At 44.7% G+C, this 24,443-nt stretch overlaps 1 protein-coding gene across 1 annotated transcript; it reads right to left on the bottom strand.

The window, feature by feature from the left end:
• Window positions 1–9,236: 9,236 nt before the first annotated feature.
• ccdc9 (coiled-coil domain containing 9) lies at window positions 9,237–24,170 on the bottom strand. The gene is made up of 16 exons (XM_061072999.1): window positions 24,116–24,170; window positions 23,165–23,217; window positions 22,934–23,038; window positions 22,605–22,757; window positions 22,082–22,382; window positions 21,900–21,976; window positions 21,611–21,694; window positions 21,063–21,227; window positions 20,742–20,926; window positions 19,945–20,006; window positions 17,001–17,121; window positions 16,483–16,684; window positions 15,780–16,293; window positions 14,966–15,160; window positions 14,431–14,595; window positions 9,237–10,788 (listed from the first exon to the last, which is right to left on the bottom strand). Exons 2-16 carry the CDS (start codon window positions 23,165–23,167, stop codon window positions 10,784–10,786), a joined length of 2,337 nt encoding a protein of 778 aa, XP_060928982.1. The 5' UTR covers window positions 23,168–23,217; window positions 24,116–24,170; the 3' UTR covers window positions 9,237–10,783.
• Between the last annotated feature and the right edge of the window lie 273 nt (window positions 24,171–24,443).

The following is a 24,443-nucleotide window of genomic DNA, read 5'->3' as shown; positions in this document are numbered from 1 at the left end:
AATAGAATAAAATACAAAATATTGAGGTAGAAAGAATAAAAACAGAAACACAAGATAAATAGGTAGATAAGGTGCAGTGGCAAGATGATGGTAATAGTCTTGATGATATGATGGTAATGTTATTGTTAGGCAGTATATAAAAATAAAAATAGTACAGTATATATAGTATATAATATAACATAATATATATTTATATATGATAGTAATTATACCAATATAATAGAGTATGTACATTTTATACACCTTTAAGTGAAGTGGGTTGTATATAAATGTTATAAAGTAAAGTGCAGTGGCACAGGATGACTGCACGAGCAAGTAGAACAACTGTTGTACATAAATATAAGGATTTATGTTGTGATGTGCAGATGACAAAAATGTGCAAAAAGTTACTTTTATTAAGGTAATTTATTTATCAACACCAAAAAACTCACGAAAGTGAACATGCACACTTATAACATGGTTATATGCAGTATTTTGTATCAAATTGGGGGGAAATCATAAAAAAACTGAAATCTGGGTCATGGAGGTTTTATTGGGCATTAGGCATTTAAAGGGGTCAGAGGTCAGTTTACGCCTCAGGACCAACTGATCAATGTGTTATTAAGTCCCATGGAGTCATGGTCTGGCTCCATCCAACACACTCACAGAACTGATCTGTGCTGGGAAAAGAGAAATCATTAAAAATTACTGTTACCAGTCCGCAGTTTCTTTTTCTAGATAAAGAGAAAATACAAATAGAGCCTGGTCGAGTGCAAGGAGTGATTATAGAATCCAGCTGTATCGATGCCGACTGGGCACCAGATGACAGTAAGTATGAGACGAAATCGAAAAGGTTTCCAAATCTAACATCTGCTGCTGATCCACATCGATGTTTCATGATTGTGTAACTGCAAACAATATTTTATGTCTCTGTCTCATAGAAAAAAATTGTGAAAACATAGTCTGTCATAACAGACTCAGCAAATGGGTGAAGCGGCATCGTCCAGGCCGGTTTTCTGCTCTGAATGAGGTGAATAGAGGAGATATGGCTGCATCACGAGGAGGTGGAGCAGAGCCGTGAAACCGATGAGAGGTGAATCCAGGAGAGGTCCTCTGAGGCTGCAGACCTGAGAGGAGCAGCTCGAGGTCAGTTCAGAACACCATGGAGCTTGTAGAACCAGAGAGTGGGCGGGATGTCTCTCTCTGAATTAGATCAATCAGGCCTCTTCCTGTGTGAGAGCACAGTGGGTGACCTGCTTTCAGCCGAGCATGTGATCTGCAACTCCTGCACCTCTGACCCAGAGGGGAAAACCTGCTGGGGAGAGAGAGAGGAGTGAGGAGTGAGACCTCCTCTCCTTCAGCTGCTTCTAGTCTCATCCATCCTGGGGGGCCAGCATCCGGAGCCCCCTGCTACTGCATGTAAACCATTCTGGAGGAAACACTTTCTACTGGAGGCGATGTGATGACGCAGGAACTCGGACTGTGGGACCAGAACAGCCGGGAGCAGGTGGCTCTGTCTTTGGGAAACTCACCTGTACACATGAAGACCCCGACCACAGAATCCCCTGCTGTCAGAGGTTTCTGGAGGTGGTTGCCCTCAGACATCTGCTGCTCCACGCCATCAGGTCACTCTCACCTCATGGCCTGTGACCACCTGCACGTCTGATGTTCAACCTGTGAACCCAGACCCACCTCCACCCCCCAATAGTGCAGGTGCTGATGGACCTCGTGTTTTGGTGGCGTGTAATCAAACTGTGACGCCACGCCACTGTCACAAATATTTCCATCTTGTTATGAGGACACTCATCTCAATATGAAGTTGATCTGATGGAAGCCCTGGGAGAAACGGCTCCGAACCACGCCCACTAATCACACATTACAGTCCACGCCATCACATGCAGCGTCACTGCGCACAGACTGATCTGAGATCTGTTCAGGTCAGAAACAGAAACTTTGCAGCATCAGAGACATCAGAGGAATCTATGACCACCCACACTGTGACATCATACAGAGGCGTGTAATCAAACGCCACCTAGTTTGAATCTCCATGTAGTTGAGATGACGTCATTTAAAGTTGATATGATCGAACGTGATGGAACGTGTAACGTCAAAGATTGGCGACTTCCTGTTGCTCTTTTCTGTTACATTCCGCCATAACGTCTTTTTTGTGGAACAGGTATATATACTTATATATAAGTCCAGTTCCACAAAAAACTGAACTGTTGTTGTACTGTTCCTTGAGAAAAGAAAATGATAAAAAATGATTAAAAAAAAAATACTATATGTTATAGTAATTGATAATTCATAGAGATTGATTGCTCCTTCAGTTCCCACTTTTGTCCAAAAGGTAGCAGTATTGTACTGCTCAGCTTGAGATGATGTTGTGATCTGACCAGAATATTATTATTATTATGATGATAATGATGATGATGATTATTATAACCATAATTAACATTATTTATATCTAATATCACTGTCACTCTATCTATCTATCTATCTATCTATCTATCTATCTATCTATCTATCTATCTATCTATCTATCTATCTATCTATCTATCTATCTATCTATCTATCTATCTATCTATCTATCTATCTATCTATCTATCTATCTATCTATCTATCTATCTATCTATCTATCTTCCTAAATTGTAATCATGGTTTGGAGAAAAGATTAATTTTACATATATGTATATTTGTCTTCGTTTCCAATATGTCCTAACCTTAAAAGTTGGAAGACGTTTCAATGTATATTTAAATATTAAATATTTCAAGCAATTCTGCAAAATAATGTCTATTATCAAAAGCCAGTTTAAAGAGATGTGTTTTAAAGTCATATGTATGATTTCCACACCTCCAGCAGCGCTCAGGTCCTCAGGTCGAGTGTTCCAGTGGATCAGAGTCAAAAGCTGCCAGTAGTTCACTGACCAGGACCAGTTCACTGACCAGGACCAGTTCACTGACCGGGACCAGTTCACTGACCAGAACCAGTTCACCGACCGGTACCAGTTCACTGACCAGTACCAGTTCACTGACCAGGACCAGTTCACCGACCAGAACCAGTTCACCGACCATGACCAGTTCACTGACCAGAACCAGTTCACCGACCATGACCAGTTCACTGACCAGGACCAGTTCACTGACCAGGACCAGTTCACCGACCAGTACCAGTTCACTGACCAGTACCAGTTCACTGACCAGGACCAGTTCACCGACCAGAACCAGTTCACCGACCATGACCAGTTCACTGACCAGAACCAGTTCACCGACCATGACCAGTTCACTGACCAGGACCAGTTCACTGACCAGGACCAGTTCACCGACCAGTACCAGTTCACTGACCAGTACCAGTTTACTGACCAGTACCAGGGAGCTGAGGAGCCGCACTGGGTCTGTTGGCATATGAAACATGTCTGCATGGTCCATGAATAGCTTTGAAAACAATTAAAAGAAACTTAAAACCAGCAGGGACCAGTGCAGAGACACTGCAGAGTTCAGGCCTGGTGTGAACTCTTGACTGGTTCTGGTACCACTCGGGCTGCAGAGTTCTGAATCAGCTGTAGATCATTTCTGACAGTTCGGGGTCGACCTCACATTTGACATTACACAAGTCAAACCTGCTCAAAATGAAAGAAACACAATCCATGGTTCTGTGTCAGGGATAAATGAGTTCTGTGTCATATTGGTGATTTACGTGATGCATCTCTTCAATATATTTTTTTTCTTGAAACTGATGAACAATTTGAATGATAAAATAACTCGTCTGGCTTCATTTCTGCCAAAACTATTAATCTCAGCAATTTTTCCCGTCAGCCTCTAAATTCAGATCAATAAACTCAGAATGAGCTGAATCTGATTCATTTATCCAGAGGTTGTTTTCTGTTTTCTGGATTCTCTTCCCTGTCGTGTTGTTTTGCTTCATCAGTTATGTTTCCTGTACATATTTATATTTGTGTATGTGTGTAACATTCCTGCTGCTCGTCTCACTTCTTGTTTTCTGCCTGTTCATGATGTGTTACTGTTGTGTCTCTTTGTCCAGAGCTGTTGTTATACATAATGTTTGGATGTGATGGGTCTGTTTGGTTAAAGGTCACGATAAAGGTCATATGTTGTCTGACTTTCTTTCCAAATCTCCCTTCTGCAGAAGTTCAAGTCAAAATATTTTTTCATAAACATTGGGATTTGACCTTGGCTGAGTCACTTGGAGGAAGCGACTCAGACAGGAAACAGTTTTCTGAATGGCTGGTTTCACAGCTCAGCAGCTTGAGGAGCAGACTCGCTGGTTTCCATGTGGCTCTGCAGTAATGGAAGTCCTGATCGGATCGTACAGGGCGGAGCTGCATCATCAATCCTGCCAGTGATCACCGGCCGGCTAATTACTTTAACAGGGGTCAAGTGTATCGGACAAAGCTGCTGACGCGGACACACACAATCCAGTGTAAAGTGTATTGTGGCCTTTTTCATCTCACCTCGTAAAACTCCATTTCACTGCTTGAAAGAGAGAAATGTAAACTCATGGAATCAGATGGTTTTCACCCCGGTTCACCCTGGTAGGAGAGGGACTGATATATATAAAATAAATTAAAAGATGTGTAACAATATGTTTATGTACTAACGTCAGGACAATAAGAATAAAAAACAAAATGTCTTAAATGTTTAAGAAGAACTCGAACACAAACATGAATTGTGTCGTATCTGTTTGCCACGCACATGCACACGCACACACACACACACTATTATTAAAGTACACTTATCCCTCCTCATCTCATCCTCATGTATGTGAACTGTGGTATATTATTATTAAATGTAAATAGTGATAATAAATCAAATCAGAACTGTAGCATCATTAGAATTTAAAGAGACACTATGTAACTTTTACGGAGCAACAGCGCCCTCTGCAGCCACACAAGGGCATTGATTCTGTTTGTGTCTGAGCGATGAGGTGATTTTCATGTGGAGAAAAATCAAAGTCTATCAATGTGTTGAGCTCTGACTGAGTTTAACTGAACCTGAACTGTGGATAGGATCAAATCAAGCTGCTGCTTTAATAATGTTACTATCGAATGGAGAAGTGAAACCCACGGATGAGACGTGTTTACTGAACAGGACCTGTGACAGTTTCCTGTGGTCGTTACTGTGTGGTCATTAATCTGAGAGGAACGTTCCCTCCATCAGACGAGTCTCAGGTTTCCACAGCAGAAGAATCAGATCCACAGGAGAAAGATCAGTGGAGCTGTCGACCCTACAGGTGCTGGAAGGGTGGAGGCTGCAGGAAGTGGATGTTGGAAAAAGCTACAGAAGCAGAAATGTTTCACTAATATTTTCATTATCAATTCACCAAGTCATTAAGTTTTTACTTTTACCGGAGCTAAAACTTGTAATTATGTCCAAAACATTAAAGAAAGTGGTCAGATGTGTGCGTCACAAGTTCTCAGATCCCAAAGTGAATAACAACACTCAGCTGGAATAAATGCATAGTTTATTACGTCATATCGATAAATTCTCAAGGCTACAATCGTAAATAAAACAGTCGAGCAGATTCAGGGACTGTAGAGTATAGGAGCAACAGGAAGTGAGGTCAACAAACTGCGTCATCATAGGACGAGCTACAAACGGGACATTGCATTGAGTATTTTTTTTCCCGCTCATTCTGTGACACGATGCAAGACACAACGCTGCTCTAGAAAGTTAAAGTTGCTGCAACTACTGAGAGTATAGTGAGTGATCGGCTTGCATGTCAAACAGCTACGAGCTACTGGAGATCACAGGTTAATGCTACGTGTGCTACAGCACCTTCAGTTCCTCTAGATACCTGAATGAAACACAGCGTCCAGACACAGGAGAGTTCAGAGTCAGGGGCTGCTCTGGTGGCGTGAGAGCCGGGGGTCCGTCATGTCCTCCGGGGGTGACGGGTCTGTGGGGCTTCAGTGAGGATCCTGTGTTTCTGGAGAACTTGAGGGTTTGTCTCCATGTACTTTGAGGTCCAGGAGTTCTTCAGAGGTGGTGATGTGGTTTCTCCAGTAAAGTACTTGAAAGGTTCTTTGTCTTGGACGTTTCCACAGAGTTCAAAGCTTCTGGACGGGATTCAGCGATGATGAGGAACCAAAGTGCATGAGCTGTTGTTCAGGAGACACTGGCCGGGTTAGAGCAGCTCTTCAAGTATTAGAACAGAAACAGAGGGAATCATGGATGGGTTAGTGAACAGGCCTGTGGGCACAGAGGCTGATGAGCTGAAAACACTTCCTCCTGATCGATGCATCTGAGAGACGTGCACATCTCATCCAGTTTCCTTCATACTGCTCCTGCACTGGATTCTGAGGCTCAGCAATTTAATCTCATATTTTCATTATCAATTCACCAAGTCATTAAGTTTTTTACTTTTACCGGAGCTCAAACTTGTAATAATGTCCAAAACATTAAAGGAAGTGGTCAGATGTGTGCATCACAAGTTCTCAGAGCCCAAAGTGACTGTTGTGTTTGAGCAACAATAACAAAATATAAGATATTAAACTAAGAGTAAACAACACAGATACAAGCAGCAGAACTTCACATCTGGAGCCAGAAAACATTTGGTATTTTGGTTTGTTACAAATCTCCATGAAAACCAGTTTCTACTTTCTGAGGAAACGAGTGTCAGAGCTTCTGTCCAGCAGCAGAATCCTGAAGCAGCTCTTCTGGATCTGGTTCCTCTTCTGGATCCGGTTCATCCTAGTGAGAGTGAAACCTCACTGGGTGTGTGTGTCTGTGTGTGTGTGTGTGTGTGTGTGTGTGTGTGTGTGTGTGTGTGTGTGTGTGTGTGTGTGTGTGTGTGTGTCTCTCTGTGTGTGTCTGTGTGTGTCCCTGTGTGTGTGTGTGTCTCTCTGTGTGTGTCCCTCTGTGTGTGTCTGTGCCCAGAGGCCTGCTGTCTCCTCATCCGTCCAGGAGCTTTTCATTCTGTGTGACTTTCATTTCATGGCTCAGTGGAAACCTCCCAACACTGAATCAAGACCCAGACCTGTTCATGGAGAATCTCTAGGACTACAGCTGATGGACGGGAGGGGAGAACCTGCCCCCCCCCCCTGCATACTGCATGCAGAGCCCTGCTGCCCCCCCCCCCCCCCCCCTGTCCTCTCTCAGGTCCTCAGTCCGCATCTCACCCGGGCTGCAGTCCGCGTCAGGTGTGCGCGTGTGCATCACCTACATGATGCGTGGTGCGTGCGTGCGCGTGCGGTGCGGTGCGGTCACCCGAGGCACTCGGTGCGGTTCGCGGACTCGGTGCCGGTCGTGCTGTTGTGGTTCTGCGGGTCCGGGGTCCAGAAGAAGACGTAGTAGATCACCAGGATGAACGCGGCCACGGACACGCAGAAGAAGTAGGCGATGGCCATGGCCACCTTCACCCACACCTTGTTGGCCAGGGTGACGTGTTTGGCCCGCAGCTCCCCGGGGTAGCTGGCCCGCCGCTGCGTGTCCCCGTTCTGCCGCCCGGCCGCCCGCATCCTGGCTCCGGGTCCTGGTCCTGGTCCCGGTCCGGGTCCCGGTCCTCTGGTGTCCTCCGGCGGGGATGTGGTCATCTGAGTCCGGCCAGCAGAGCAGGCAGCTCCCCCCCCCCTCTCCTCTCCTCCGGGCCGGCTGCAGGACGCAGTGTGGCCGCAGGAAGCCGCTCGGGGCCCGGGTCGTGTCCCGGGTCGTGTCCGCGGGACTCTGGAGCTCCTGGACCCGGACTCCTCTGCTCCTGGACCCGGACTCCTCTGGACGCACCGGGACAAGTGAACTCAGGAGGAGGCTGCTCCGGGACTCAGCTGCGCGGGACAAGCGTCAAGGCAGCCGCAGCCGAAGGAGGCGCTTCCGGTTAGGCTTTTCAAAGTTAAACGGGCCACTGTGATTTTGAATTTATTGAAATAAAATAAGATCAATGTCTAGATTAGTGCATTGACCTCCATTTATATGCATTAAGTTTCACACAATCATACCTAGTAGGTTTATTTGACACAATGCTAGTTGTGTCATTTCATTTACTTTGGGTTATTCAATGATTATCTAAAGAACAGCTAATACACCAAACACACAAACAATAAAAGGCAGTAGAATATGTAGTGTTTGTCTAAGAAAAGAGAGTAAGTGTGAGTGTCTTGCCTCAAGTTGATATTCTATTCTCATCAGCAGAAACACTGATGTTGAAATGATAAAATCTAAAAGCTGCAACACAAACTGAACAGCTAGATGCAACATGTCGGGCTCATGCACATTAGACGGAGACATCGTGAGCCACTGAGTCATACAATCATCTTTAATACAGTTAAACTTCAAATATGATATAAATGCAGCTTTAATATATAAATTGTTCTGCAGCAGTATAAGGTGACAACCACTTTCTTGTTTCTATGAGAATTGTAATTTTGTGTACTTGTGCATTTGGATTTGTGAAACTTTGTAATCCCTGTAAACACGTTTACATCTGGTTAATATGTTTGTCTTTAACATTGATCTTTATCATATGTCATTGCCATAAAGTCACAGTGAGAAAGGATGGCTGGACTAATACTGTGACGACGATGGGGAAACAACTCGCTCTTATTCTGAAGGAGAGTTGCCCGTGTTTCCGGCGCTGCTCGTCGTGTCTCTGTGCGCCTTGACGCTGCTGCGGACGAGGAGGGGCTGAAAGTACGCAACACCCGACGATTGGGTCAGAGTTTGAAGGAAACGTCCCGCAGCAGCAGAGAGATGCAGAACAAAGCTCCTGTGAAGCTGCTGCAGAACCAGAGCCGAGGCCGGATCCCTCCGCTGCAGAACCAGAACCAGAACCAGAGCCGAGGCCGGAGCCCCTCCGCTGCAGAACCAGAACCAGAACCAGAGCTGAGGCCGGAGCCCCTCCGCTGCAGAACCAGAACCAGAGCCGAGGCCGGAGCCCTCCGCTGCAGAACCAGTACCAGAGCCGAGGCCGGAGCCCTCCGCTGCAGACCCCCCTGTGCACACACACGTGCACGACCCCTTATTATGCGCAGGCACCAGGGGGATGAGAGGATTCTCCTTCCTGTCCTGCAGCAGCCAAGGTCACAATCCTGCACATATACAAGGTGCACACACACAGCAGCACAGCACTCACACTGCAACACTGCCTCAAGAGCTGAACATGCATGTGTGTGCATGTGTGTGCGTTCGTGCGTGCGTGTGCGTGTGTGTGTGTGTGTGTGAATAAAAGAGAACAGAGGTTACAGCTCATAGCAGGGATGTGAGGAGCATCAGGAACATTCTTATCCATCATGGAAACAAAACACGTGAGATCAGAAGAGAAAAACATTTATTGGCTAAAGAAGAAAAAACAAAACAATGCTTTACATTTCATACAGCTCAGAAAGTTGTTCCATCATCTGGGCTCTTCGTCTCTGACGTGTGACGGTGAAGGATTTCATCATCAGTGGCTTAGACGACAATAGAAAGCAACATACTCAGACTCATGCTCGACCTGATAGTTTCACACCGGATCCAAAAGGCAAAGCTCCTCAGAGCGATGTCACGTATCGAACGCAGGAAGACGTACAAACGCACGTTCAACCAAATATCTACTGGTTAAAATACAATCTGTCATCGAAGCTCAGAAAAGAAACATCCATATGCAAGAATAAAAACCATAAAACAAGATTTCTTTCATAGCTCCCAGGCTACGTTTTGCACAAACACCCAGGTGTGTGGAATGTTCATTTCCATTTAAAAACTGTACATATTGCAGTTTCCTTTCACTTCAAATAACGTTTGTCTTTTTCCCGCCGATACAGAACAGAGAAACATGAAAGCATCCGTTTGAACGCCGTGAGCTCAGAAGTCAAACGGCTGAGGAACCTGATTCAAAGAGAGAGAGAGAAAACAAAGCAGAGACTGAAACACTAACTCAAGCCCTTTGTCTGCTGAGGTACGAGGACATTTACAAAAATAAACTGCAGCTTAAGCTGTTTGAAATAAAATCAACACTAAGTAGGTTGTTGTTTCTTAATCATTAAACTATTTTTTGGATAAAACCCTTTTTTTTGTTCATTATTGAAGAGGCAGTGTGTCCACTGAAGGGGGGGGGGGGTATGACAGATTTCTCTGTGGAGTCGATGATTCACAACCGTGAGACCCAGAATATAAACCATTTCCTCAGAATGAGACAATCACATGATATAAATCAGCTCCGAGTTCATAATTGATATTTTGAGATGAGAACATAAGTAAGTTATTGACGTGTTTCCTTGGACACATCTGTCTTTGATGTTTAACATGATAAATGACACTTGAAGCATCATGAACAACCTGATGTGAAGCTCATGTAAACAGACATCTCTCAGATTATTAAATATAAAATAAAAGTGTCAGAGGCTCGGAAATGGAAAATGAGCATTTCCACGAACAAAATTATTAAAAGCCACAAAATAAAAAAGCCAAGAGCCGATCCGGCTGGAGGCCGATCACTACATTACAAACACTTAGGAGCTAATGGAGCGGAGACCACTGCCAGAGGAGGAGAGTCAGAGGCTTTCACCGTGAAAGACAACAGCAAACACTCCCATGACTTCAAACAAGACGGTGTAAAAATAATTTCAACATAGAAACTGACTGAGAAAATATTAAAGACAATTTTACAACTCTTTGATGTGTGAAGGTCGATTTTCCTGCAGAACGACGCTGATCCACAGTCGGATCAGTCGCTGACTCACACTGGTGATTAAAAGAATTTTGATTTACACGTGTGACTGTCGCTCCAGTGATGAGAAGTGCGATGCTCTTCAGCCGTCTCCATTTCCTGTCAACTCTCCTTCCTCCTCAGAAGTCAGTGTGTTCGATCCCAGCAGCTTCAGCCTGTTGGTACAAACACAGGGATGAGGAGGAGGAGGAGGAGGAGGAAGAGGAGGAGGAGGAGGTGCAGGGTCATACATGTGTTTCTGTGTCATCGTGTCAAATCCCTTCAACCAAAGCACATCATGGTACCGGGACCTGTGAACATGTTTGGAGCGAACAGCCCCGGGGGAGAATCTTTTCTGTTTCTCCTCCAGCGTTACTGTCGTCACTCTGCTGCTGAATGAGCAGAAGTTAATCTCCTTAAGAGCCCGATCATCAATACTGAATAATAATAATAATAATAACTGAAACATCCTGATCTTTAGGTCACAAATCAACGCTTTGATTCTACATCCTGAAAGACGTCTTAGAGGAGATTAAATAACTAATCAACTAAATAAAAGACCCAATCAATATTTGCAATCTGAACAGTTATATATGATTTAGATAAAAGATGAAGTCTGGTATCTGACAACTTGTGGTAAGCAGTTTCTGTCGAGCAGGAAAAGTTTGACATTTAAGGGAGTGAGATATTTTAGCCGAGCAGATCAGACGGAGGACTGAACAGCGAGCCGGACGCCGTGTGAAGGTGACGTCCACCTGAGCGTCTCTAAAGCTCAACGACTCGTCGCATCATATCGATCTTTCATCCAACTCCCCATATTATCGTTTGTGTATCTCCTAAAATGCCGAGGATTAATCAATATCAGCTTCCAGTGATCTTCACACACACTGATCAATAAAGAATAAGAATGTGTTGTCGCCCCAAATTTGAAACTTAAAAAATGATTTGATGTTTTATGGTCAGTAGAGACGGAGAGTGAACCTGTAAACTGCTCAACTCTTTTTAGTTTGGATAATATTTTATACATTTTAAATACAATAGTGGTGAACCCTGAGGGGCTTCTAAAAATAAATACAAGCATTTTAGATGTTATCCCTTATCACGGCCATTTAATATTCATTCACCTCTAATTCTAGTTTATTTGTGAATCTCATCTGCCTCAGATATTAAAGTGTTACTGATCTATAACCATGAAAATAGAGTTATCCAATCAGATGTGTTTAATAGCTGCATCTCTCACTGAGCCATCACCGGCTTAACGACCACTGGAGCATCTTCCTGGAGTTTATGGGCCGTTTGCTGATTCTCGAGTGAGTCACCTCGTTCCTCACATCCAGTCAGACGCTCGGCTGTGGAGCCTCAGAAACATCACGTGACTTAATTCAATCAGACTTCAGACGGTATCTGTTCTATCTGCTCCGTCATCTGTTCGACAGGCGGCGGCTCATTTCCTCTGAAAAGCCTTTTAAAAACCTATTTGTGCCTCTAATTTCCCTGGTTTCCTGATCCCCGCCCTGGCACCAACACACACTAACACGGTCACAATTACATCAGCAGACGTGTGTGTGTGTGTGTGTGTCTGTGTGTGTGTGTGTGTGTGTGTGCAGGAACATGCATGAGCTCATCTGACCTCTGCTGGTTATCACAAAGGAGACGTCAAACGACTAAATGAGCAGCGTTGCTTTCTACACCAAAGGATTCTGTAGAATTAGAACGTCGGCCTCATCTGGGTTTTCCACGTTAGAGCAAACATGAAGAAACTTCAACACATACACATGAACCTTCAACACACACATGAACCATCAGTCTCAGATGGATCCAACTCGATTAGACAAGTCCACGAGACAGCAGCTAATGAGAATTACTGTAAAGAAATCATCTTCATATGACTTTATATTGTTTATCCTGTTTCAGCTGTAACTGCTCCTCCGAACAACAAACCACAAACTTTAACTGGGACTGAGGTTTCAGGTTCTTATGTTGTGGTTGTCACAACCTTTTAAAACTCTTTTTGACCTTTAAAGTATCGAGAGATGGATTGTTTCATTTTGGGAGTCTACTAGAACAGATTCACATTCTGTAACGCCTCACTTCACCCTTTGTCTAAAAACACTTTGATCTGGCCTTTAGCCCGACTCCGCAAAAGCTCAGTTTACTCTGATTGGTCAGCTGGTTCTCTACTCAGTGATCAGAATCAGATATACTTCATTGATTCTGAGTGAAATTAGGTGAATGGCCAACCCATCAGAAAAGCCACAGCCCTGAGCCAGCGGCTTCCTGATCAGATGTAAACACAACAACGTCGCCAGAGCTCCTGCACCGAACAAGCCACTGGGAACCACAGCACATGTGACTGGGAGAAGAGACAGAACCACAAACAGATTCATGTTCTCTGTGGGAGATGATGACTCCCTTAAGTGTGATCTTTGACCTACACAAAACTATATGACACAGTTAGGTAAAGACGAAAACCTTCAAAGTAAAATATGGACACTTTAAATGACAACTTTTACTGGAGTGGTCTCTGCCTCATTAAACATATTTCTATGTTTAGGGGTTAAAACTAAATCAGTTTTCTTTTGTTTTTTGTCTCACACTAAGACGAGCCGTATCGAAAACATTGTTTTTAAAAAAAACGTGTGCTCTTCTCACAATGTGGTTGTGAGAAGAGCCGATAATGAGACGACTTCCTCCAGTCGGTGGTTCATCCACTTAGCTTCCTCTCAACCACAGTGAGCAGAACAAACAGAGCTGATGTGGTGATGTGTCTCAATTAGCCGACTCTAACCAGGGCGGTGAATTCAATTCCCACTTATGTTGCACTAATGATTCACGGTCCTATGAGGTGCTTTGGTTGTAAGTACTCACTTAGTATTCATTTCATGTGATGTCATTTTAGGGACTTTTATGGTTTGAAAATTAAGGAAGAAGAAGTTTTTCGATGGGGGAGATAAGATACATTCAGGTTCAAACATACAAGGCGCCCTTTAAAGTCAGTGGTTCCCAAACCATGGGTCTGCAGCCCCTGGAGGGTCACGAGACACAGAAGGAGGGTCGCAGGTTGATTTCCAGTAATCTGATATAATATAAAAGGGGCTGAGAAGTTTGGGAACTTCTGCTTTAAAACATTAACATGATCAGTGAAGTCCTGCAGAGAAACCAGTTCTGAGAGGACGGGTAAGAACCAGCACCCAAGAAGCTCAACAGGAAGCAGACAGAACAGAAGGTTGCAGAAAAAGCAGCCACATCACAACCCAATGTCCATTTGTACTGTATATGTCATCATATTTCATATATGAAATATGAAACTGTTTTTCTAGTCCAAACTGACAGACAATTTTAAAAAGCAGAGGACAGGGAAGGAGAGGTTGTACATCAGGGTTTGGTGATGCAGGCAGGACTCCATGCAGCACTGAGGTATAGTCATCACAGCGATAAATTATGGGAACAAACAGGTTTAACAACAGGAGAGGAGGAGTACGGGCATCACAGGAGGAGGAGGAGGAGGAGGAGGACGAGGAGGAGGACGAGGACGAGGACGAGGAGGAGGGAGACAGCCAGGACGAATTTCAAACAAAAGAAGGGATCCTGAACGATTGGAGGAGACTCGTGTCAGATCCAATGTTCAGGCAAAATGCTGTGTTTTCATGAGTGTGAATCTCTGGGTTCAACATGTCACCAAGCAGGAACCAGCAGTGAGAATGAGCCAGGACAAGGAAAACAGAGGTGAGGTGTCAAACCAACACATTCACAACCACAGTGAAGCATGAAAGGACATTAGAAACGAGCAGTCTCAAAGTCACTGATAAGGACCGCACCTGAGGACACCTGCTCTGAGGACACCTGCTCTGGAGACTCCTCCACCGCTTCTTCTTCTGTCTGAGCGCCGCTGGTCTCAGCCGGCGCCGAGTCGTCCTCTTTCCCTCCTGCTGGTTCAGAAGAGCTCTCATTGGCCTCCAGGGAAGGAGGAGAGGGGGCGGAGTCTGGTTTGTCAGAGAAGAAGAATGATCTCTTTTAATCTCTTCACTATTTTTTAACAACCCATCAACACTTCTGTAATTCTCAGAGGTAATTTGGGGTCTTTAAAGCAGGGCCTTGCTTTAGAGATGGGAACTCATCCATGGTCCTCAGAGGAAGAATCTTACCTGATGGTTCAGCAGCGAGTTTAGGAGATTTAAGAATGACTCTGTAACCTTTCACACTATCAGATGATCTGGGCCAAACATTGGAACCAACCAAAGTTCAAGAGCAGATCTCTCCTCTGATCTTCAGGGGCCGAATCAATCCCTGTAGCTGAGTCCAGCTTTGGTCTCAGCTTTGTTTTGATCTTTTGGGGGGGGGGGGGGGTATTACCTTGTGACGGAGCAGCAGGTGCATCCTGGTCCGTTGTCACAGCAGCCTCACTGGCTTCAGAGTGGGCTGGGACAGAGATATCAGAGGGGGGGGCGTCAGGTGGTGTAGCAGCGGGGGGGTGGGTGGGGACGGACTCTGGTTCTGACACTATCACAATCTGCCGGGTCTCTAACTCTTCTGGAGGAGAGGAGACGTCTATGAGCGGGGGGAAGACGGAGAGGGGGAAGGAGAGGACGTGAAGAGGAGGGAGGAAAGAAGACAACAAGGAGGTAGGAAAGGAGAGAGGGTTAGGAAGGAAAAAGAAAAAAGATGATAAGTCACGAGCAGAGTCGAGCAAACACGAGACGGAAAATTAGATAGACAGAAAAAAAGAGAACGACATTTCTGTCTCAAATCAATTTTCTATTGAGGCAAATGCATGAGAGACATGAGACAGTGAACAGAGAGAAAGTCCAACAGACGGAGGAGAGGGACAGGACTTCCCTCCACTGAAAGAACTACAGTTTATTATTTATAGGATTCAGATTTTCTCACCTTCCTGTCTAATACAAGATGAGTCAGACACAAAAAGAAGAGTGGCTGAATATTGCAGCCTGAGCAGCTCGTTAAGTCCAATGTCCAAAGTTTCAGACAAATGTTCCTTTTTGATCATATTTAATCTAAATAATGCTGTGAAATATAATAACGTGGTACAGAGCTGATGTGTGTATATAAATATAAATATTCACAACAGCCGTGACTCACAGCTTTAAAGATACTGAAGAATACAAGTGTAATCACTTCACATAAAGGGCTCAGGTGTAGAGTATCTCACCTGTTTCCTCCTCTTTCCGTGGCTCAGCAGCTTGACTGGAGCCGACGTCCTGACTCTCCGCCTCCTCCTCGTGCTCCGGGGCCTTCTTCTGGGGGGGGCTGGACTCAGCACTGGGGGGTTTCAAGGGACTCTCTGTTCCCATGCTGCTCCGAGGTGACTGCATCTCCATCTCCTCTCCCCAGTCCGACACCGGCTGGTGGCCCTCCAGCGGGCAGAAGGGGCTGAGGGGTTTCCCCCCCTCTGATGACTCTGCGGTCGGGGGGGGGATGTGCACCTTGGGCCGGGGGGCTCGCTGCTCCTTGGGGCTTCCTGCTGACGTCTTTCGAGAACGAGGCGTGGGAGACAAAGGGGAGTTCTCTTTGCTCTTGGCGGGTTGTTCTTTCCCAGCATCTTTCTTCTCGTTGCCCCTGGAGTCTTGTCCTGAGTCGCTCCCTTCATCATCCTCCTCTTCTCCATCGCTGGCGTCTTCCCACTCTTCATCGTCCTCGTCTCCATCTCCATCATTCTGCTCCACCTGAGAGCAATGGACAGAGGGGATGAATCTTACACCTGCAGTAACTGATCACTTGTCCACTTGCATGACTAAAATAGTGATTTAAAATACATTTTTAATTCACCTCATCTAGAGCTATTGTTATGAAATGTTGGTTGATTAACACTGAGGTGCTGTTGTTATATTACTGATCCAGAAGAGGCTCTTTACCTTCTGCGGAGTGGAAGGTTTGGGTTTTTCTTCCTTCTTCTTTTTCGTCCTCTCTTCTGTCATCGGCCTCTCTTCTCTCTTCGGCCTCTCTTCTCTCTTCGGCCTCTCTTCTCTCTTCGGCCTCTCTTCTCTCTTCGTCTTGTCCTCCTTTTCCTTCTCCTCTTCTCCTTCTTTCTCTCCTTCCCAGCGGTTGTCATGCATGCTGTAAGAAGCATCCAGACATGTCAGAGGATTGATGTGCATCAACACCATACTTACAAAAAAACAAAATAAAGCCCAAAAACTCAAAGTTATGCTGGTTACTGAGTAACAAAGTTAGAGGTAAGAAGATACATTTTTAACTTTATCCTTTTCAGATATTCTTCCATTATCATCTTGTCTCTTTGTTTAACAGCATTTGGTGTTTCCTCATTACCTCTTTCATTTCTTAATGGTTTGAATCCGTTTGAAATGGTTTGAATGTTTGGACACAGAGTGGAGAAGAGACTTTGAGGCCGTTCGGTCGAAGTCAGATTTACCTGTAGCTCTGTTTCTGTTCTCGGCCCCTCCCTCTGCTACGGTCCCCTCGGGGCCCCGGGGTCCGGCCCTGAGACAGGAAGTCTCCAAATGTCGGCTCCTTGGGCGGTCGCTTACTGTCATCTGGGGGGGAGGGACAATAATGTTAAGAGTAAAGTTTATTTGTAATAATTGATCTGAAGGCAGAGAGAAAGAAGAGAAGACAGGAGCTGGAAGTGGTTTTATCAGTTTTACAGATCAAATATTTGTTCAGAGGTTAAGAGAGAAGATCTGACGCCTCATTCTGGTTCCTCCACTTTCATTTCTTCATTGTATGTGAAAGGAAGGAAACTGGAAGAGAAATGCAGGCTTCCATGATACTGGGTGTAAATGAGCTCAACAGGCTGCAGGTTGAGGTATCTCAACAGCTGTTTAATCAGGAGATTGTGAATGTTTGTTCCACGGATTCAGTCTCTCTCGCTTTAATCCCTTATAAGGTGTAATTTAGAATTTTTATTTCAGTTACAATCTGAGTTACAATACGACATATGACTCATATCTCTTCTTTCTTTACATAATTTATGTTGAAAGAAATGACGCTAATATGTGAAGGATTCAAGAGAAAAAGAAATGATTGAGAATGGAAGGTGGCTTAAATAAAAAGCTTTAAAAGAAAGAGAAAAGAGAAACAAAGGAAAGGTGTAGGAATGAAAAAGAAGTGGAGGGGAAAGAGAGAAGAGAAACAAAAGACGGAGGAAGTGAAGAGGGAGAAGGTCAGAGACTGAGTTCTTCAGCAGGGGAGAGGATGTGGGGAGGGAGGTGGATAAAAGCTCGACGGAGAGAGAGAGGAGGGGAGGATGTGATATAAAAAGAAAGGTCAGGAAGAGAAAGCTATGAGCTCAAAAGAAATGAAGGGATCAGTGAGGAGAAGAAAATTGAGAGGATGAAGATGAGCAGATTGAACTGAGCCTCCCGGGGCTTTGAAGAGGACACTCGAGTCATTCCAGAAATTAGAAATGGTGAAGAAACAAAATAAACAGAAACACACACGTATGATGTGGAGAGACACACACACGCAGCCAAAGCAAGTGAAGGCTTTAATGTGGGGCAGGTGTAATGTGTCATAACCTGTAATATACACTCCAGCTCTAAAGATACAGAACTGGAACAAACCAGGACTGAACTGCATTTGAATTCATTCTCAGCTTTTGTTTTGAACCTTCTCACAGTTCAGACGAGCCTGGTGGATCTGTGGTCAGAGAACCTACAAACATCCCCTACAAGGTTTCCAGAGAAGACAAACGAAATACTAAGAAGTATTTACAAAATCTGTTCATCATCCTGAGATGAGCATTAGCGGGAAGTCAGACGCTTCTGAAGAGTTTCCAGCCGCAAGGATGGATGAGCAATATTTATAGATGTTCTGGCCAAATCCAAAACAGCTATAGAGCCAACTTCTAAACAAAACCCTGAGACTGGAGTGTGTCGGTATGAACCCTCCTTTGAATTTCTGTTCAACTGGGTTACGAGCAAACTGGTTTAATAGATTCAATCAAACAAATTACAAGAAAGGAGATGTACAGGTTTCTGAAAGCTACTTTTTAGACTTTGTTAGAGCTTTACAGGATATTAGCCAGGTTCATTAGAAACCCCTATAATATTCGTAATAATATCTGGCTGAAAAAGTTAAAACAGATCATAAATTATTGTCAATCAAAGCAACACAATGTTGATTTGTAATTGCCACACTACTGCTGGAACGCTTGGTGTAAAACTTGTGACTCTGGTTTCGTGCTTCAGACCAAACATCACACAAACAACATCATTGCTTGATGGGATTCTGGGTGCAGCTGATGAGCTTCACACACACATGGAACAAAACCACACGATGTACACTCAGTCCCATGCTGTGTCTAACCTGAGGCCCTGCCCCGGGGCTCTGCACGAGACTTACGCCCCCGGGCTGCAGAGAAAACACACGTCCAAATGTCAGTGTATCTGACACACACACACAGACAAACGCATACATACATGACAAACAAAATATAGCAAAGACATTTAAACCATGTAAACTTCTTGCCACTACGCAAAAATCTGAAGATTTGAATGTATGCGAGACACTGAAATGAGGTCAAGGTCACTAAAACTCTTCTAAACACTTGAGCCAAACTTAAAACACTTGTCAACACAATCTTTGTTATATTGTTCCAAACTGACGTGTGGCGTTTAATGACAACATCCAGTTCCTACATTTCCAGCCTGAAACAACCAGTAGAAAAGAGGAGCAGGATTAAAAGTCGCCTGCGAAGCCACTCAAACAAAGTTCGGCTTGTTCTGCTGATATTGAGACACGCGTGTCCTGGGATTACCTCAGTCCCACAGTAAATTATTCTATCATTCGGATGACTGACTGAAATTACCAACATGCACAAGCAACCTGGTGTCATGTAGCTCATCGGGACATTACAGCCTCAAACTCAAATCAGTGACTTCAACCATTACCTGGGTTAGGTTATGAATATTAAAAGACATGTGATTTGCTCTTGTGATGACAGCAGCCATTTTAGATAATTGAAAAACCTACTAGTAATTATTTGTTAAATATCTTTATGAAATATGTCATCACCCTGAAGGAACACTGGGGTCCGTCTAAACCTGCTCCTCTGAATTAGCACCACTACGGCTTAAGGAGTTAAAATGGACTCAAGGGAAATACCAAAATTATTTACATAACAAGCTTAATCAACTGCCATTTACATAACAGCCTTAATTAGCTGGAGGCAGAAGATGATGTTGTGCCCTGTGATGTGTTTATGTGACGATGTGTCAGAGGGACTTTGTGTCAGACGAGCAGAAAGGTGGGAGGAGGTTGATCGAGGGTCTGCTGCTGACCTGGTTGGGCCATGTGTGGTGTTACCAAAGCAACAGCACATAGTTGTATGTGTGAGTGTGTGTGTTTGTACTTGCCTCTCCTGCTACCCTGCTCGGATGTGACCCCTTCTGCAGCCACATATGGGTCCTCTTTGAACCTGTGAAAACAGCCGCTGGGTTAGACGCTGCACATAAGCACACACACACACAACCACACAACCACACAACCTCAGTGTGTCCTTCTCCTCACGCCACTGTCGTCACCTTAATCTTTACTGACAAACACCCAAACACCTTCTCTCGTCCTCAGGCTGCTTCCTCCCACAGTCCAAACACATGCAGACTGGAGTTGAGTTAATGGCAGACTTTAAATCATCTTTATAAGTTGGCCCTCTTGAATAGGCTGGAGTATACCCTCACCCTATGTGAACTCTATTATGGAACTGTGATGGGACAGTTAAGACTGTGGAACCCTGCCACAGGGAACCATTATGATAAACATGTCATAGTAGTTTGCTTGGAGTGGCTAACATCAGTATTGCTTGCTCCAGCAGCCTTTCTGACTCCCAGGTTAACGCACAGCAATGAGCTGAATAAGGGAACATGTAGTTCCAGTCAGAAGGTGAAGTCCCAGTTTATCCTGACAAAGCCTACACATGATGTTATTTTCATTCCCAGAATGCTGCCAAACTGTGCCCGTCCATGAAATCTCATCTGTCCTACTTTACACCACTGCTTTCATCCAGGCATTAGAATGGGGAAAAGAGGAGGCTGCTGTTTACCAGGGCTGCAGCCCCACCTAGTGGAGGGTGGACGAGGTGCACAAATACACTCACTCACTAGTCTGAGGATCAGCACTTGACACAACACTTCTCAAACCTCCGCTTCCTCACATGCTATCAGTCTTCTGGGCATCCCACTCTCGTCTCCACTGGCCGGTGGCATTACGATGGCGTGCTAGTCTCTCCTCATCGATCTGCTCACGCTCTTTCTTCCAGCGCAGGTACTCCGCTCTCTCCCGGCCGGTCATGGACATAGTCATGTCCTGGGAGCCCTTGGGACCACCAGGCCTTCGACTCTGTGAACACAGGTGGGTTCACAGAGTGAGACAAATTAATAATGTTACACTAACAAGTTAACAATCCTGCTGGCATAAGTATGAAGCCCATGAACTAAGTTCTTAGAACCTGTTTTTAAAGATTGACATGACTCACAGTCCACTCCTTCTCCAGTTCATTTCCCGTCTTTACGTTGTCGAAGTCGAGTCCTCCCCAGTTTCGGACATGTCTCCTGCTGCCCTCCTTGCGGTCTGTGTCAGGCACCGGACCTGAACGCCTCGGGTCATCCAGGAAGTTACGGATCGGCTTGTCACCCTCGATCTGAGAGGAGAAAGTCTAAATGTTACTGTCCCATTTGATTAGTTTGCTCAATGTTTATGAAAACAGCTTGTTTTGATTAAATAGTTAAAGCCTACGTGAAGCCTAAGTAGTTTTTATATAGAACACAATTCCCAATGCTTTACTTGTATGGACAATAGAAAAAGGGAAATATGACTGGTGCTGCTTGAAGTTAGTTAATAAAGCCAAATATGTGATTAATAATCAACAAAGTCAGATTCTAAGAAAAGCAACGAAGGGGAGGAATATTTGAAGTGTCGATGGGTTTGCATGATCTAAAGAGAAATTTAAAAGCAACACAATTTTACAAGTCATCTAATAAATTAAAACGTGACATTATCTTTGGAAAACAGTGACTCTCATACCCGCTGTCCTCTCTCATACTCGGCTATTTTCTCCATTTCCTCATTCATCAGCTCAATGTTCTGTCGTCTCTTCTCCTCCCACTCCTGTCAGAGAAAACAAACACAGGCCGTGAACACTGGTGTTGAGCCTGAACAGTCCCAGGCAAACAGGATTCAACAACTCAGGAAGAAAATATGTTTAATATATTTAAAACTTTACTCTTCAAAAAAAGCAAGTGATCCTGCTCCTCAAATGCAGTTTCAGTAAAGCACAGTAGGTTTGTGTAGTGGTTCGTCTACACATCAGTACCTTGGATTTCCTGTCCACGCCACCTGGTGTCCCGCCTTCTCCTTCTCCGCCTTCTCCTCCTCCGCCTCCTCCTCCTCCTTCTCCTCCTCCTCTGCCTTCTCCTCCTCTGCCTTCTCCTCCTCTACCGCCTCCTCCTCCTCTACCTTCTCTGAATTCTCTTCCTCTCCCTTCTCCTCCTCTGCCGCCTTCTCCTCCTCCTCCTCTTTCTCTCCTTCCTCCTCCTCCTCTGCGTCCCTGTCCACCCATCTCTCCAGGTTCTCCACCTCTGGGTGTTCTTGGTTCCCATTCTCTCCTCTCTGGACGGCCTCCTCCTCCTCCTCCTCCCCCTCCTCCTCCTCTCTGTCCTCCCCGGCCTACTCGTCCTGAGCCCATCCTCCTGGGGGGGCTGGTGCTGTCATTTTGCCCTCTTGGCCCGTCGCTTTCCTCTGACGTCTTCCGGCCACGAGGGGTTCCAGGTTTCCAATCGTTCACAACTCTCTTCTCCTGCAGGAGACAACACAGTAATTAGAGTTTGTACAAAACCTTGACAGACATAGAACTGATAGACTGTGGACCCGGGGGTCTGAACATGACAATCTAATCTCAAAATAATAAAAAAGAAGAAATTCAATATCATTTATCTCTAATTTCGGTTTTTCTTGTCAATTCTTTCAATCCACTAACACTCAAAATATAACAATTTAAATAATGTTCATCATATCTTACCCCTGTTGACGTGGAAAGGTCGACTATGACTGTGAAGTTTTCCTTATCCGGGGTCTTCTTCCTGTCCGTCTCCGGCTCGTGGGGGCGGGGTTTCCGGGGGGTTGTGATGGCGATGCCCTCCTGCTCTGCTTTCATCTTGTCCTCCTCGATTTCCTTTTGAGATCGAGTGAGAGAATGAGCGAGATGAAACTTCAGAGGTTTCTCAAATCCAAACTCCACATGAATTCTAAGCAGGTTTTCAGACTGTTGAGTGTTGCTGAAAAGACACTGAATGGTGGATGGGAGGAAACTAAGATATATTTTGTGAATCAAATCTAAGACCTCCGTACCTGGTACCTCTTAACCAGAGCTTCATTCTTCTTCCTCAAGGCCTCGATTCGTCGGTCCAACTCTGCATCCTTCTCCTCCTTCGTCTTGAGATCCACTGCTGAAGACTGGCAGAGAAAGGAGGAAGAGGAGGAGAGCATTGCATTTTAACATGCTGAGACTTGGTAAAGCTTTGTGTTTACATCAACTTTACCAAAGAGTAAAGTCTCATCTTCTATGTTTTCCTCTCTTACCATAGTTGCCTCGGACTTGTCTTCATACAGAGGTGGCTGACTTTGTGTTCCTCCTGTAATGAAGAAGAAGAAGAATATGGTGATACTGCAAACCAGTCAAATATTAATCTATTACTTGCTTTAACACAATCAAATATAAAGCTAAAACTAACAGTGATCTGCAATATGGATTAATTTGCTTATTTCATCCATTGAACTTCTATAAAATGCCAGAAAATAATGAAAAGTTTTGACTGCAAATGTAAAGAGTGTAAAGAAACTAAAAAATAAAGAAACATTCAGTTTAAGAAACAAGAAACGTAAACCACATTCCGGTTAAGAACGAAGTACACATATTAGATTGAAACAAGCAGAACTGAAATAATAAGTTAATTGACAGGCAATTATTTTTAATTCTATTATTATTGTTGTCATTTAAAAGAAAACACACAACTGGACATCACTCAGTTGTGGGGTCACAATAGGTGGATTTGATTGGTTACTGGTCTAACTTGCTAACACGTCACATTTTCCTCTGATAAGATCGAAAGCTATTTTCAAGCCATCAATAAAACATCATGATCCTCAAACTCTTAATCGTATTAAACAATTATCAGCTGTCCCACTTTCTTCAGGGGTCCTGACTCATTCCTCTTCACTCTCACCAGACCCCAGGTCTCAGGTGTGTGTGTGTGTGTGTGTGTGTGGCTTGAGTGCGTGTAACAGACACACAAACAAGTCACCGGAGCCACATCAGCTGATAAAACACACAACAACACACAACAACACGAGGAGTGATCAGCTCTGATCCTCGGAGCTGTGGACTCGTGTTAGCACCGAGCTGCTCTGCGGACCCCCCCCCCGCTCCCTCCCGGGGGAACCCGGACCACCACCACATGCACACCGGGGTTAACACGTGTAACCCGGGTTAACACTGTAACCCGGGTTAAGCTGGTGTCTGTGTCCTGTTACCTTTTCTCAGGAGGAGCTGGAACAACAGTAATGTCTCACGTCGCTCTGCCAATCCCTGCGCCTCAGAGTGTCCTCACTCTCCCGCTTCCTGTTAGCCGCGGCTAACTTCCTGCCAAATAAAGAGCCCGGCGGGTTTAAAGAGGCAGCGTCGTCCCTCAGCGACTCGGTCAGTTTGTGTCTCTGTTAATTCACTGGAACAGACAGACACACGTTTTAATTAACGCTTCACACACATGTTGAACAACGACCACGAAAAACACCTGGTGATTTAACCTGGTTTTACGGGAAATGTAGTTCGTATGTTGTCCACTAGATGGCGAGAGCAGTC

This window comes from Limanda limanda, chromosome 6, assembly GCF_963576545.1.
Source record: "Limanda limanda chromosome 6, fLimLim1.1, whole genome shotgun sequence".
In the NCBI taxonomy this organism is placed as follows: Eukaryota; Metazoa; Chordata; class Actinopteri; order Pleuronectiformes; family Pleuronectidae; genus Limanda; species Limanda limanda.
Note: the sequence above shows the minus strand (reverse complement) of the source record. Positions and strands in the feature narration are given on the sequence as shown.